Raw genomic sequence first — 16,318 nt, 5'->3', positions numbered from 1 at the left:
GGGCCGGAAGGCAATATGTTTTGGACCGGAAGGTCGTATCCTGGAAGGGCGTATATGTGGTTGGTATTTTGGGGGTATCTCACTAAGCTTTCGGGCTTACAGTTGTGGTTTAAATGTTTTTCAGGTTCTTCAGGAGACCGTGGCAAGGCGAAGGCGTGATCGTACCACTCCTCGTGTTTATGTTTATGACATGGTTCTGGGAGTACTCTGATAATAAATGTATTGAAAACCTTTTTGTAATAACGTTATTAAAATGGGTTGTTTTTGAAAAGTTTAAATTTTGTTGAAAATTTTGGTCGTTACATATAGTGTGGGCCAACGATCCATGTTTCTTTAGGATGGGCCAAACCAGTGTGATAGTCCATGGAGGTTTAGCCCATGTAGCCTAAGTAATATGAAAGTTCATGCTGCATTAGGGTTTGCATGGATGTAACCATAGCATTTGTAACATTATAAAAGTACACCCCTAGAGCCAAAATGGGTTGACCCATCATTCTAAGAGTTTGATAATAGATTTTGTGCTAACTAGCTTATTCTCTCAAGCCTATTCTTACATTTGGTGTTTGTGACACATTAGAGGCATTACACTTGAGGTGCTAAAGCTTTCAAGGACAAGAACTTCAAACTGCATAAGAGGTATTCATCAAACTATAAATTTTATATTGTATATCCTCTATTGTATGCTAGTTAGGATGTATGCTTTGGAAAATTTAAAATGCATGTATAATTTGAGAAAACATAGATCAAAAGCATCTAGGGTTGCATGTGCACCATAGGAGTGTTATAGTGCTTAAACCCAACAATTGTTTCGCTAGTAGTTTGGGGATTGATGGAGAGTTGTTTCAAGTCATTTTAGCATGGGCAAGTCATCGGGAAACTAGGTTACGATAAGTTATAGGTCTCAGAAGGTAGAAGTAGCTTACTAGGGTTGAAGGTTCGGGAGATAGAAGTTTCGGTTGCCGTGGGAAGGCCACTGATCATGCAGGGTGCTAGTTGTACCCTCAGGATGGCAGGTGTCAGTTCTCGTAAGAAACGTCAGTTGGTTCATGGCAAATCGAGGGAGCTGTAGACTTATCACATGAGTCATTTTGGGGTTAGGTGATTGTGGTAGACTTCAAGGATGAAGTCTAAAATAAGTGGGGGAGATTTGTAACGCCCGGTTCCTGGTAGGTATTTTAAATTAGAATTCTCATTAATGCCAAGGGACTCAACGAGTTGGAGGCCCAAAACTCGTCGAGTAGAAATGGGAATTTGGACGCGGGTTAAGAAACCTACTCGACGGGCTGGGGAGCCCCAACTCGACGAGTAGGACTTCCAGAGTGAAACCCTAATATTCAGGGTTTGCACCCTATTTAAGGACCTTAACACCTCATTGTGGCCTCCCTCATCGCCCCCTTAATCTATCAAACCCTAGTTCGTGAGCTTGAGCCCTCTTGAGTGGTAGGAGTGAAAAGAGAGTGATTATTTGGTAAATTCTTAAAGGAATTGAAGTTGGGGGGTGCTTGTTTGAAGGAAGAAGCTTTGGATCCAGGGTTTTCTCTACTAAGGCAACCATATTAAGGTATAAAGTCTATACCTTGACTATTCACTTGCGATACCTCTTCATGGAGGAGTTTAGGGATTTTAGTAGCTTATTTTAGAACCATTCATGGATGCAAGCATGTATTGGAGTCATGGCTTTGGATCTAGAGCCTTTGAGAGACTCCATGGTATAAAAGTGCCAACTTTATGGCCATGGGATTCCCATGCAACTTGTGAACCACATTTTTCGGCCTTTTGAGCTAAATAACTCATCCATGGACGTAAATTTTGTAACTTTACGTGATATATCGACTCTAGGGGACCAAATCTAGGGATTCGATGCACTGAGCCCAATAGAAAGTGACTTAATGGATATAGGCTATGGGGGACTCGACGAGTTGTTCATACAACTCGACGAGGTGGGTCGTGGTTCCCCAACCTTTTTCTATTACTGAGTAAAATCGTTGAGTCTAGGAGATGACTCAGTGAGTTGGCCATGGTTTTGAGCTATGAAGATTGAGGAACTCGACAAGTTCAAAGAGGGGCTCGACGAGTTGTGAGTGAATTGTCTCGACTCTGTTTAAAGGGGTACTCGACGAGTTCATCAAAGAACTCGACGAGTAGGATTGAGATTTCCAGAATTTCATGGATCAAGAACTCAACAAGTTGATAGACTAACTCGATGAGTTAAGTCAACCAGGATGTTGACTTTCACCAAAATGTTGACTTTGACCAAGGTTGACCGTTAGAGGGTTATGAAGTATGGAATGGGTGCTAGAAGGTAGTCTCATGTAAGGGTTGGGGCCCAATTTGGAAAATTGGGCCATTAATGTGCCATCAGTGGACTCTTATGGACTTTGGAGTTTTGGACTTGATTGGTTTTGGACTTAGGCCTTAGTTATGTATTTTGCTAGGCTAGGGGTAAAATGGTCATTTTACTCGAAGTATGGGTTTTGCATTATGGTTAGGACCCAATTGCTAATTGGGGTGATATTGTGATATTGATAGCTTGAGGAGTTACCTGGAAGCAGTAAGGATTTCTTGCAGTGGACTTCAATAGTACAAGGTGAGTTACCTTCTAGTAGAAGTGGGTCTAAGGCACCAATACCAGCCCACTAGTAGAGCTATAGTAGAGATGATTGTCTTTGTGATAATTATCTGGTATGTCACTATCTATATACTTTATGTGCTTGTATGTTGTGATGTTATGTGATAGTGGTAGGAGGAGTATGATAGACCCCAGTACTAGTCGATAGGGCTGAAGGGGTATCCCAACACCTAGATAAGCTAGGTAGTATATGACTTATATGTTTATGGACTAGGGTGATGTTGGGTTTTGTGTACTATAACACTCATATGGTGCACATACAACCCTAATAGCTTTGGATCTAAGTTCTCTTTAGTTATACATGCAACAAAAATTTCCAAAGCTAGATACCTACAACTAACATACAATATTGGTAATTGAAGCATAAAAGTAAGTTAGAAGAATATCTCTTTTTTGTAGCTTGTAGGAATTGGTCTTTCAAGAGCCTATAACCTCAAGTGTGATGCCTCAAATGCTTATAAGAAACCAAGAACAAGACGAGGAACTTGAGAGAGAAGTAAGGAGACATAAAATCAGTTATGGTGCTCTTAGACTTATAGGGGCCGATTTTAGCATGCTAGTGATCATATTTATAGTTTGGAATCCTTAAGGTTTAAACTTGTAAACCTTAATTCACTTGGAATTTTAATCTAATAACTTATTAGCCTCATGGACTAACTCTTCATGGATCCTCATAAATATTTAGTCCATTTCTAGTCAACATGGATCATTAGCCCAAACTATAAATATTACTGATTTACCTAATCAGTCCCTACAAATTTAATTTGTCTCTTTTGATCACTAAATTACTTCTAAATTAATTCTTGATCAATACTAATTAAATAATATGATTTCTCAATTAATATATTATACTTATAATATATTAATGAATCACAAATAACCCCTCTCTCAAATATCCATCCTATTAATGAACAAAGTAATTTTTCCATTACCTTACTTCATCAAAAGCTTCACCATTTCTTTTTATCTCGTTCGCCACTTTTTTTCTAGCAAGTAACATAATCATCTAAGCTTTATGAACTTTTCATCTTCAACGTTTCAAATTCAGCCCAGAGTGATTGGAGTCGTACCTTTTTTTTCCTTTCCGGATCCTTGGAGCGATTTAGAACCTCCCAAGCTTTCTTCGATGTCTTTGCATCTGAAATTTTCTCAAAGGTTGATTCATCAACACCTTGGAAAATAAAAAATAGAGCTTTCTTATCTCTTTTTCCGGGACTCCTTTAACTTCGTCTTTTGAGCATCTGTTAAGCTGCTTCAGCAACTGCATTTGCCAGCTCAATGTATCCATCTTCTAATATATCCCAAATATCTTGAGAACCAGGTAACACCTTCATTTGAATACTCTAGTTCCTGTAATTTGTTGCCGTCAATTTTGGGATTTTCGGCTGAATCATATTCATCATCGTCTCGTCGTTGAACAAAACCTCGACTCTGATACCACTTGTTGGTGGTTATAAAGAAACAAAGACGGTAGACTAAAATTACTCACACAAAACAACTTAATTATTTCAAACGAAAGCTACTGCTCTATTTTTATATCACTTACTTCAGTTTTTACATCTCTTTTATATTTTTCATAGAAACATTAGGTCCTTATATAGGAGCCAAAACTAAGGAAATACTTAACATAGAAGTAAACTTAAAGGTTAAGTAAAACTTAATAAGGAAGTATTCTTAATAGATAAGTAAAACTTGATGGTTAAGAATACTTCATGACTAAGAAAACTTCATAGTGGACCCGTTCATAGCGAACCTATTTACCGGTCATTTGGACCGGTTCGGATCGTGTGAACCGGTTTTTTTGTGTGCACTCTCTATGATTAACATTCCTGACATTTATTTTTAACTCCTTTCTGTTAGGTTTTGACTAGACTAAACTTAAAACATTTTTCACGATGCCCAATTAAAATAAATAGTATTTACCATATAATCCCTTCTTTGTCGAAGACGTAGAACCTAGCTTGTCTTCAACTCTACCTTCACGATCTTCCTCGACGATCAGCATGGTAATATCTATCCCTAATCCACTCCCTATTGTTTTATTTTCAATCATTCTCTCATCGTTTTTCACTCTCCAAATCATATCGTTCGTTTTTCTCATATAATACCTTGACCCCTCCTTGTTTGATCCCTACAAGCTAGCGTTTTGGGCGTGTTTTTTAAAGTATTAACTAGTGTTTAGTTTTTTCTTCAAGCCCTGATTTGAGGTTTAAGCTTGGTTTATGTGGGCCTAAATTTGGATTCATTGTTCTGTAGAAAAATAAAGAAAGAATAATTGATACGGATGATGTTGTTGGTGAGAAGTTTAATTTGGGAAGGAAGATTGGGAGGGGGAGCTTTCAGTGAAGTTTATGCAGGTGTTAATCTTTTAAGCGAGGAAGAAGTAGCTATTAAGCTGGTAATGATTTCAACCTCTATTTGTGAGATTAATTGATTGTTTCAGTTGATCTTCAAACAAAATTTTGTGAGCCCAAACTTATTTGTTTATTTGTACACTCTCTAGGAACCTGTTACAACGGAGCATTTATGGACTTAAGCAAGCGTCTCGCAGATGGAATCTTTGCTTCGATGAGAAAGTCAAAGAGTTTGGATTTGTACGAAGCGAAGATGAATCTTGTGTATATGTCAAAGCCAGTGGGAGTATAGTAAGCTTCATCGATCTATATGTCGATGACATATTACTCATAGGAAACGACATCCCGACTCTGTAGGATGTTAAGTCCTGGCTCGGGGAGTGCTTCGCTATGAAGGACCTCGAAGAGGCTTTTTACATTTTGGGAATAAGGATAGTAAGAGAAAGAAGTAAGATACTAATTGGACTTAGTCAGAACACTTACTTAGAGAAGGTACTAAAACGTTTTAGTATGGAAAACTCGAAGAAGGGAGAATTACCGATACAAAGTAATGCCAAGTTGAGTAAGACTCAAAGTCCGAGTACCAAAGCTGAGATAGCAGAAATGAGCCGAATACCATACGCTTCCGCAGTTGGCTCAATCATGTACGCTATGACTTGTACTCGCCCTGATGTAGCCTTCGCTTTGAGCATGGTTAGTAGATATCAAGGGAACCCTGGCAGAGCCCATTGGATTGCGGTGAAAAATATCCTTAAGTACCTTCGGAGGACGAAGGAATGGTTCTTAGTCCTCAGAGGGAGTGATGACTTGAAGGTGCGAGGGTTTAGTGACGCCAGTTTTCCGACCGACAGGGACAACTACCGTTCGCAGTCGGGCTGGGTCTTTACCCTGAATGGAGGAGCAGTGACATGGAAGAGTTCCAAGCAGGAAACCGTAGCTGATTCAACGTGCGAATCAGAGTACATTGCAGCGAGCGAAGCGTTGAAGGAGGCAATATGGCTAAAGAACTTCATCGGTGATCTTGGAGTTGTACCTACCATAAAGGAGCCCATGGAGATTTTCTGTGATAATGAAGGAGCGGTTGCCTTGACCAAGGAACCGAGGGATCATGGTAGATCACGACATATCGACAAAAAATATCACTTTATTAGACATCATGTAGAAGAAGGACAACCCGTAGTGAAGAGGATATCATCAGAAGATAACCCAGCAGATCCGCTTACGAAGGGACTGAGTAGGGTTAAGCACTTGCAGCATGCTAGGAGTATTGGGCTGAAGGATGATATTAGCGTAGATTAGATAGTATTAGAAACGTGTAATAGATAAATGTAATTAACATTTGATGATTAAATAAAGGAGTTTATTTATGAGTAATGTTACTATCTTATGTTAATTGTTTAACTATTGTTTCACTTTGCATGTTTTGACTTCCAGAATAATTGAGTTTATTAGGAATAATCCAATTGTTCAAATTGTCCACAATCGTTCATATGTTGGAAGTAGATATGAATGAAGATTGTCGTGAATCGGTGCGTAGATTGTCTAAATGGTGTTAGACATAGCAAAGGGTTGCTGCAACATTCATGAGTGCTTATGAACTGGTTTTGAGCATTGGAATAAACCCGCGCTTGCTGGAATCACCGTATGGAATATGATATATAAGAGGTGATCGCAAGACGATAATATCATATAGTCTTAAAACCTAGATATATGGTTTATTATTTGCTAATTGATTGTACATTGATAATGCGAAAACGCATTGGTAACTCAATGTTATAAAACGCATTGTTGTGTATAGTTGATTATTGAATAAGTAAATGCATACAAGTCGAAGTTTATCTGTAAATTTTATCCTAAGAGGGTAGAAGAGATATCTCGGCCGCTCGATGATTTGATTTGACTTATGTGTCGGGCCCGGTCAGAACTGAATTGATGTGTTCGATTAAGTTCTATGTCGAATAAATCAGAGATCGAGAAACCTAAATGCTTGACTAACCATTCCATAGGATTGTCAACATGATATCTAACAGAGGACTGTACGATCCCTTATCTAAAGGACAAGATTGATTAGATCAGAGTTTGACAGCGTCTTTGAGAGCTACGATTGCAAATCGAATTGTACTTGTGCATATAGTTACTAGACTTATCCAAGTGGGAGACTGTTGGAATAGTGTCTAAGGCTGCAACTATATTAGACAAGTATTTGACCCGGTTGTGCATGGTCCTTTTGGGTTGCCTTCACCATAGCAACTTGATAGGATGATTTATTAAGAGAGAATAAATATTATTAATATATTATGGGAATAATATAAAGAATAATAATATTGTTATTTGATTAATATAAGTCATAGAATTAATTGGAATTAATTTGGTGACTTAAAGAGATTAATTAAATAAGAGGGTATAAACTGTCAATTGATTGATAGTTAAACTTTAGACTGTAAATCCATATTGATATGTATTGGACGGATTCTAGAAGCTATGGATTGCTTCAAATCGTCCAAAGGGTTATCTAAGGAATGGATTTTGGATAGCTTTAAGAGAAGATTATCCAGTTAGGGTTTAGATTGTAACCCTTAAGGAGTCTACAAGTATAAATAGACCCTATGGGAAAGGGAAATCGACACTTCATAAAAAGTATAGAAACCCTGGCCGATTTCCTCCCCTCTCCTCACTCCCAAATCATCCTCCTTGCTATTTGGTGTCTGTAAGCCATTAGAGGAGTGACAATTGTGACTCTAGAAGCTCCAAGACAACAAGATCAACAAGGAATTCAAAGGTATGATTTTAGATCTGTTTCAATATTGTTATTACACCTAAATAGTCATTAGAAGTCTTGGATTCAAAGCATGTTTAATTAGAAAGCCTAGATCCAAGCATTAGGGTTTTGCATGCGCACATAGGAAAGTTCTTATGGCTAAAACCCATCAATATGGACTTCGAGGACGAAGTCTAGTCCAAGTGTGGGAGAGTTGTAGCACTCCAATTCAGGTATTACTCTTTAGACCCTTGAAAAGGAAAACATTGCATAAAAGTCCCTTACTACGCGGGGCGTACTCCAGCAGTACGCTTAGCGTACTAAGGATGCATGATCATGGAAGGTAGCCACATACACAGGGCGTACGTATAGGTATGCAGGGCTTACGCGACAGAGGGCCAAAACCCTAATTCTCAAACATGACACTTATTTAAACACCCTTAAGCCTCTTAGACCAAACCCTAGTCAGCCTCCATAGCCTTATTTCGCCCTTCTACACCAGAGATACCTTGTAAGAGTGTTTTTGAGCTTAAGGAGTGTATTTGTGGCCATTCTAATGTCCATTTAAGAAGAAGGAGTTGCTAAGAAAGCTTGGAGTGGCATTAGGCTTCAAGGATATGCATCTAGCTCACCTTGAAGAGCTTCTGGAGGTATAAAGCTTTGATCTTGCCATCTTATTCATTAGATCTAGCTAGGGTTTTCTATTTGGTCCCTTTAGTTGGTTTTGGACCTTCTCTTGAGAGTTGAGCAACTCCAGAGGCTGAAATGGTTAGATTTGAACTTTGTGAGCATGCTAGATGCATAAAGGTGCTAGCTTGAAGAGTATCTAGACTCCATGCATGAGTTTGAATCTTATATGAAGTCCTAATGTGAAGAATCAAGTTTTTAAGTCACATATAGCATGCAAGGGCATAAGTTAGAGTACGCCACGCATACAGCTCAGGGACTCAGTACGCTGCACGTACCAGGGTGGTATACAAGGCATATGTACCTCAGATGGGCTCAGACTTGTTTTGGGCTTGTAAGCTTTTGGGCCTTAATTAGTCATTGGGCCTAGTCATGTTTTGGAGTTAGTGGGCCAACTTATCTGTTATAGGCCATATATACTATGGTTGGGCATTATTAGGCCATGAGGCCCATTAATGATTTTAGACATGGACTTTGGGCCCATTAGCAAAGGAAGACTTTTTGGGCCATTATGAAAGGACTTGGGGTTTGGGGTCCTTCATTTGGATTGTGTTCAGCTCTAACCTTGGGTAATGTTATCATTGTTCAGCACGGGTGGTTATGGACTGTTAGGAGGGTGGCTTTTGGATTCAACAGACAAAGGTGAGTCTCCTCACCATACCAATGGGTCTGAGGCACCAATGACGACCCATTTTGTGATATGTGGTACACTAGCTGTAGTAGAGATATGTGGTATGATAGTTAGCTATATGCTAAGTGGTATGCTAGTGATTATATGATACTTATAGGGAAGACCATGGGGGGGATGACACTTAGATAAGACAATGTTGGGGATCCCATGGCTTGATAGTTAAAGACCATGGGGGAGCCCATGGCAGTCAAATGAAAGACCATGTGGGGGAGCCCATGGCATGTTGGTTAAAGACCATGGGGAAGCCCATGGCACTTTGGTATAAGACCATGTGGGGGGAGCCCATGACATCCTTATATGTTTGTATGCATGACTTATGTGATATATGTATTTTTTATAGCTAATATGATATGTGTTATGCGGATTGTGTTAGGGGTATGCTTTGAGGAATTCACTAAGCATTAGCTTACAGTTTGTTGATTTGTTTAAGGTACATCTGAGCCTAAGGGCAAGGGCAAGGCTTGATGGCGCGTCGTGCACTCTCTCAGGCGTTTTTATGGGACACTCTGATGATTTGAAATAAAATTGTATTTGATATGAATTTTGAAAACAATTGAATTTGGGATTTCATGGTTTGTAAAAGTATTTTGGTTTATCAAAAGTGAAAATTTTCTTTTGAAAATTGGATCTTTACATGGATTAAACTCTACTATTATGGAATGTCATGTTGACATTCAATGGATATGGAGTTCAAAGACCATTGAACTCTTCAATGGAAAAAAGGAAAACTTTTAAGAACTAAATATATATTTCATTGAACTCTATTGAGTTCAATTCATTGTAGGAAAATTAATATAGAGTTATATAGTAAGTAAAATGATGATATGTCAATCCATTAAATTTTAAGGAGAATTTTGTTTATGTCCTTAGTAAATGTCAAAATATCATATTTTCCCGACATAAACTATAAATATCATATTTTCCATTCCTAAACGTTTAAAATATCAGATTTTCCCAAATATATATATTTTTAATGTTTTTAACATTTAATAGTTCTTTTTATATTCTGAAACCATTAAAACTAAAATAAAAACTAGATGGACGATATTATCATTTCCGTCTAAAATGACAAGAACTCATAATATCGGGTATCTCTCAAAGTCTTCTTCACGATCATCATCAATGTTAACCTTTCCATCCTCCTTCTTTCCATGTCGCCATTTTCCATCTTCCAATCGAGTATAAGCTGCAGATAATTTAATTATGTCGTCCTTCTTCTTGCACTTTCTCAACTTCGGTTTTTCTCTAATGTTGTTATCAGATCAAGATTATACGATGAGTAACAGAAGGCCAAATTGACCTTATGCTTTACCTGTTGTGATCAATTCTTGACACAATCATCTTCTTAACCTCTAGCGTCTTTTTGCTATGTCTTTTCGCCATATTTCTTGTGCAATTGGCTGAAAGTATCAATTTTATGGTTTTCTTTGTGAACTAATATGCAATACGCATACAACATAGCTTACACCAACATTGTGAGATGTAATTTTTGCTTGCTATTCTTTGGTTCAAATGTCAAAGATTGTTGTTATTTATGATTTGTGGATGCGAATTTAGAACTAATGCTAAGTTGATAAGTTATGTGCTTCTTACCTTTATGATGAATCTAAGTTGGTGGCATACATAAAGTTATGTCGAGTTTTATGAACAATAACTGTTCGAAAAAAATACCTCAAAGGGCAACACAAATATCAATAAATTCAATCTACATTACAATTTTTTTTTCTATTTTGATTACAGATTGTTAGTTCAAAGCTTAATTGTGAGCTAAATGTGTTTTTAAGAGATGAAAATAATGAAAACATTGGAATTTGAAGGAGCCAACAAGATCGATGTTGGTGTAATCCCATTCGTGTAGATATAACCTGTTGATAGTAATCCCATTTGTATTGCAGATTATATCATTAGTTGTAATGAAACATTAAAAAATGCCCAGAAATGACCTAGTGATTGTATCCGATTGCACATATTCTGATCATGCATCCTAAAAATAATTAAGGTATTCAGTAGAATTCACAAAGAAAGCCAGAAAATTCCATGATAATCTTAGCTGATTGCAACAAAGAAGGTGCGACAAGGCAAAAAAAAGAGAGGCCAACACATGTTATGATGATCTCTTAGACTCAATCTACCATCACAGCAGGTAAATAGGTTCATGCGATTTAGAACGAAAGGATATTATTGTGAATTTGGTTATCTTTTTTCAACTTTAATGATTTTAAGTTGTAAAAAGGATTAAATAATAGTAAAACCTATTAAAAAATAGATTTTGGCAAATCCTAAGAATGGCAAATGACAAATATGATATTTAAAGTTTAGGTTGAAAAATATGATATTTAGACGTCACGAAATTCTCCCATAATAAGTTTAATACATCCTGGATACCCTAGATAGTATTTACCATATAAACCCTTCCTTGCCGTGGACGTAGACCTAGCTTTATCTTAACTCCACCTTCACGATCTTCCTCGGTGATGTGCATGGTAATATCTAACACTAATCCACTCCTATTGTTTTATTTTCAATCATTCTCTCGTCGTTTTTCACTCTCCAAAGCATATCGCTCGTTTTCCTCATATAATTCCTTGATCCCTCCTTGTTTGTCCCCTACAAGCTAGCGTCAAGCTTCGACCCACAATCCCACATCATATAACTCAATTATTTAACCAAGTAACATCAGTTTTGTATTTTTACTAGAAGTTAGAAAGCTTCTTGATTTTGCATAGGATGTTGGATTAATTGTTGAGCTTGATGAAAGTTTTGGGGTGGGTTTTTAAAGTATTAACTAGTGTTTAGTTTTTTCTTCATGCCCTGATTTGAGGTTTAAGCTTGGTTTATGTGGGTTTAAGTTCGGATTCATTGTTCTATAGAAAAATAAAGAAAGAATAATTGATACAGATGATGTTGTTGGTGAGAAGTTTAAGTTGGGAAGGAAGATTGGGAAGGGAGCTTTCTGTGAAGTTTGTGCAGGTGTTATTCTTGAAAGTGGGGAAGAAGTAGCTATTAAGCTGGTAATGTTTCAAGCTCTACTTGTGTGATTATATGATTGTTCAGTTGATCTTCAAACAAGATTTTGTGAGCCCAAACTTATTTCTAGGAACCTGTCACAACGGAGCATCCTCAACTGTATCATGAATCAGAAATATATAAACGTCTCCAAGGAAGAGGTCTCTCTCTCTCTCTCTCTCTCTCTCTCTCTTTTGGATAGTTTGTGTTGATTATTATACATATTATCTGATATTATGTTTGTTTAAGTTTAATGCAGTGGGAATACCAAGCCTCAAGTGGTTTGGAGTTGAAAGGGGGCACAATATAATGGTTATTGACCTTCTTGGACCAAACCTCCAAGAACTTCTGCACAGATGTGGTGGAAAGTTCAGCTTGAAGACAGTATTAATGCTTGCAGATCAACTAGTAAGTTGTGAAAGTTAAGCATTGCATGGCATGAAAGAATTGGTTGTATTGTGTTTCAGTCTCTTCTTGTGGAAATAGACATAAATGCCCTCATCATCTCCATTACTGAATATAGCCCTAGAAATTTTGTTCAGTCGTGTAGCATCATTTGAATTCTGAATCATATTTATACCAACTTGTGCAGATAGAAGTAGTCGAGTTTATGCATGATAAGGGTGTTGTTCACCATGATATAAAGCCCGAAAATTTATTAATGGGTGTTGGCAGCAATGTTTGTCAGGTAGTTCTTCAATTATGTAAATATCTTAACATTGTTCTCTTTAGCATGTGGGTTTGTTTTTTGAAGAAAAAAAAACCATATATATGCCATTGTTGCATGACCTGTTTCATACCACAGTTTGTGCAAAAATTTTGGTAGTTTATATAGACTCATGTTTTAGCTTGTATCAGAATGTTTGATTTCAAAGTAATCAGTGCATGATAGATTGTGTTACATGAGATTATATGTGTTATATATTGGAGTAATGGTATGATAAATGTTTCATATGGCAGGTGCACGTTACAGATTTTGGCCTTGCAAATGTTGTTTTAGATCCTGAGACAGATGAACACATAGAATACAGGTATTTTTTTAAGTCCTGTTTATTCTTAATGTGTTAAATGAGTAGGGTTAAGAAATTGGGTTAAATGCAAGAAATAGCAATTTTGATTTGCTTATTATAACATCATATAGACATTCCTTGGAATACAATGCTTTTTACATTGATTTAATAGAGTAAAATTTTCAAAGTTTAGTGCTCTATTAAGGAAAAAATGTAAGTAGAAGGCTATAGTTAAGGTAAACTTTTTGCAGGGAAGGTGTAAGTTTTGTGGTCACTCACTGCTATGCGAGTCTGTGGACACACTGTGGTGTCGGTGAGTTGTTCATCTTATTATTATTATTATTATTATTATTATTATTATTATTATTATTATTATTATTATTATTATTATTATTATTATTTATAAGAAGTTGGTTAATGAAAATTTGATGCTTTTAATATGACATTGCAGAACAAGGCAGACGTAATGATATGGAGTCTCTTGCTTATGTTCTTGTGTATTTCCTAAAAGGAAGGTGAGAGCAGAGGAGATGAAGTTTGTCAATGGTTTTATTTAATTTTTATCTTGTGTGGTCTAATTGTGTGCATGGCTTCAGCCTTCCATGGCAGGGATTGAGTGCAGGAAGCAACGAAGAGGAGATAAATGGGGATGTAATGAGGAAGAAGTTTGCCATTAAACCTGAGGTAATGTTGGCTCTTCTGTTTCAAAAACATATATAACAAATAAAGAAGTAAGATATTGAATTTTTAATCATGAAAAAAAAAAGTTGCAAGACAAGTTTTTTGTTCAACGAAGTATCCCATAATCGCTTTCACTGCACCCGATAACTTGGCTAATTGTGTACAGTTATAACTAATAATCTAGCATTTAATTAAACTCTAGTAATTGTGAGTTATGACTGAATTTTGTTCAAACAGGAGCTATGTGAATCATGTCCACCTGAGTTTGCAGTATGGATCACATCTTGTCAACATACGCACTTCGAAGATATGCCATACTATACGTCTATTAAGGCTAGGTGTCGTCGACTATTTAAGTCTAAAGGTTAAACCTCATAATCCAATTTTATAAACTTTAATCCATAAATGCCTTTTGGTTCTTATTCTCATATAATAATATCTATGATTGCAGGCTATGTCTTTGATTATGAATATGATTGGGCCCATCCTCCAAACGACGAGTCAGTATAGAACCGTTTATTGTTTTTTTTTATCAATTTCACATTCTAAACTTTTTTTAATCTTTATTTTGCAGCATCAAGTTGGGAACATCAGCGGAAAAGCCATGAATAATCTTGGGTATCGCTTATAAATGAAATACAATGAAAATGGTTTTTTTTGGTAGACCTATGTTTTATTAATAACGGGTCAATGAGTAATAATATGTTTTTTGTGCAGCTACTGTGTTGTTATTCACACCCAAAACCACTTTATCAAAACTAGGAGTTTTATTCGCACACCTACTAATTCAATTATAGCCTATACACCTATACCATCCATGTTGACTTCTTTGACATGAAAGAAAGATAAAATTGTTGTTCTCATCAATTTTTCATTATCCATCCTTTTTATTGTGAAATAATTATAGTGCATCCTTTAATATACTAATATTAGGCATATGTCCCTTTTTGTACACATAAATTAAAACCACTATCGAATATTATGTAACTTCGAAACCATATATATATATATATATATATATATATATATATATATATATATATATATATTCCCAAGAAACCATAAATAGCATAAGCCATATGTGGTTTCTACTCGTCTCAACTTTTATTTCATTCGTTTTCATTTATAACTGGACGTGATGTAATTTTGTGATTCCTGACATGATTAATGAATATAGTAATATACTAAAAAATTAGGCCCCTAAACTAGGTAAATGTAGTCATATGTTTAGAACCCTAGTTTGATGATTGTTTTTTTTTATTGTAACCTTAATTTTTATTTTAGGGAGTACGATCAAGTTTCATTTCTTGGGTTGATGAAATAAAATGCAACAATGAAGAAATAATTTTAAGTGTACTCCTAAGGTCGAAGAAAAACCTCTAAGTAGAGGTCTTGAAGTTGAAGCTGATTTTACTTTGTAGTTGAGTATATATTTTTTTTGGCTTAATCATTTATAAGTTGTAATCAAATATACTTGGGTAGTTGAATCGAGAACACTATGTAGTTATGTGATGGTCCATTGATGTGTTGTTGTGTCATTACGGATAATATGTTATGTCATTACCCTTAATTACATATAACATCGTCTAATGAACTGCATAATTCGCCTTGCTCATCAAGAATCCATTGATGCATGTCAACACCAAGATGGTCCACGTATACATTAATAACACTAGCAGAAGCATATCCTACTTCGATGAAGTCCATATAGTCTATATAGGTAGCTATTACCCTCAATCCCAGGGAACTCCACATCGGGCATGCAAAAGTAAACATTGACGCATAGCTCATTAGCGAATCTTTGAATAAACCCCACAAACTCGATCTTGTCCATTCCAACAAAGTTAACATCATCGAACATTTGTTCTGCACCATCCGAGTAACAAATAATGGGGTACCTCGTAAAAATTCCGGCATAATGGATATATATCTTCATGTAGACAGCCATAGGATTGATTATGTTGCCCAATTTGAGCGAGGAGGAGTTTAAGAAACGGATTCGTGTCAATCACAGTTTGAAAAAAGTATACCAACGACAAAGTAGCAGAATAAATGAAATGGACAGTTAAGAGGGTTTAAACGGATATCAAGTTTCATTTAGTAACATAACACGTGGCACATTTAATCTAGTTGGCAAAGAGGTGGAATAAAACAACGTCCTAGTCAGATGAGTATGACCGGTTGCACGCTTCAAATCTATAAATGTGACATTTTAAACCATAAAATGACAAATATAAGCTTTTTAAAAGCAAAAAATAGTCACGATAGACCATTTAAACCAATATACGAAAGATGGTTGAGCTACAGTGACAATAACTCTTGTAATTAATATAAAAAGACGGTTGGGTGTAAAAAAAAAACAAACAATTATTAAGCATTTATATTATACCATTTATATTGTTGTAAAATATATCAAAAAAACATGTAAATGATATAAATAAGATGCTTATAAATATAATAGTTGAAAATATGGTTTTGATTAATGAATTTGATTTATAAAGA

The 16,318-nt window shown here is 36.2% G+C and overlaps 1 protein-coding gene across 1 annotated transcript; it reads left to right on the top strand.

Moving 5' to 3' along the window:
- The first annotated feature begins 10,558 nt into the window (after positions 1-10,558).
- On the top strand, positions 10,559-14,447 carry LOC145050072 (casein kinase 1-like protein 6). Its single transcript, XM_078998382.1, has 13 exons — positions 10,559-10,601; positions 10,860-10,862; positions 12,018-12,130; positions 12,217-12,286; positions 12,385-12,533; positions 12,718-12,813; positions 13,086-13,156; positions 13,387-13,448; positions 13,587-13,650; positions 13,732-13,819; positions 14,054-14,180; positions 14,268-14,320; positions 14,391-14,447. The coding sequence occupies exons 1-13, from the start codon at positions 10,559-10,561 to the stop codon at positions 14,445-14,447; spliced, it is 996 nt and encodes a 331-aa protein (XP_078854508.1).
- The last annotated feature ends 1,871 nt before the right edge of the window (positions 14,448-16,318 follow it).

This window comes from Lactuca serriola, chromosome 5, assembly GCF_051521515.1.
Source record: "Lactuca serriola cultivar US96UC23 chromosome 5, Lser_US96UC23_V15, whole genome shotgun sequence".
Taxonomy (NCBI): Eukaryota; Viridiplantae; Streptophyta; class Magnoliopsida; order Asterales; family Asteraceae; genus Lactuca; species Lactuca serriola.
This window is presented reverse-complemented; position numbering and strand designations above follow the sequence as displayed.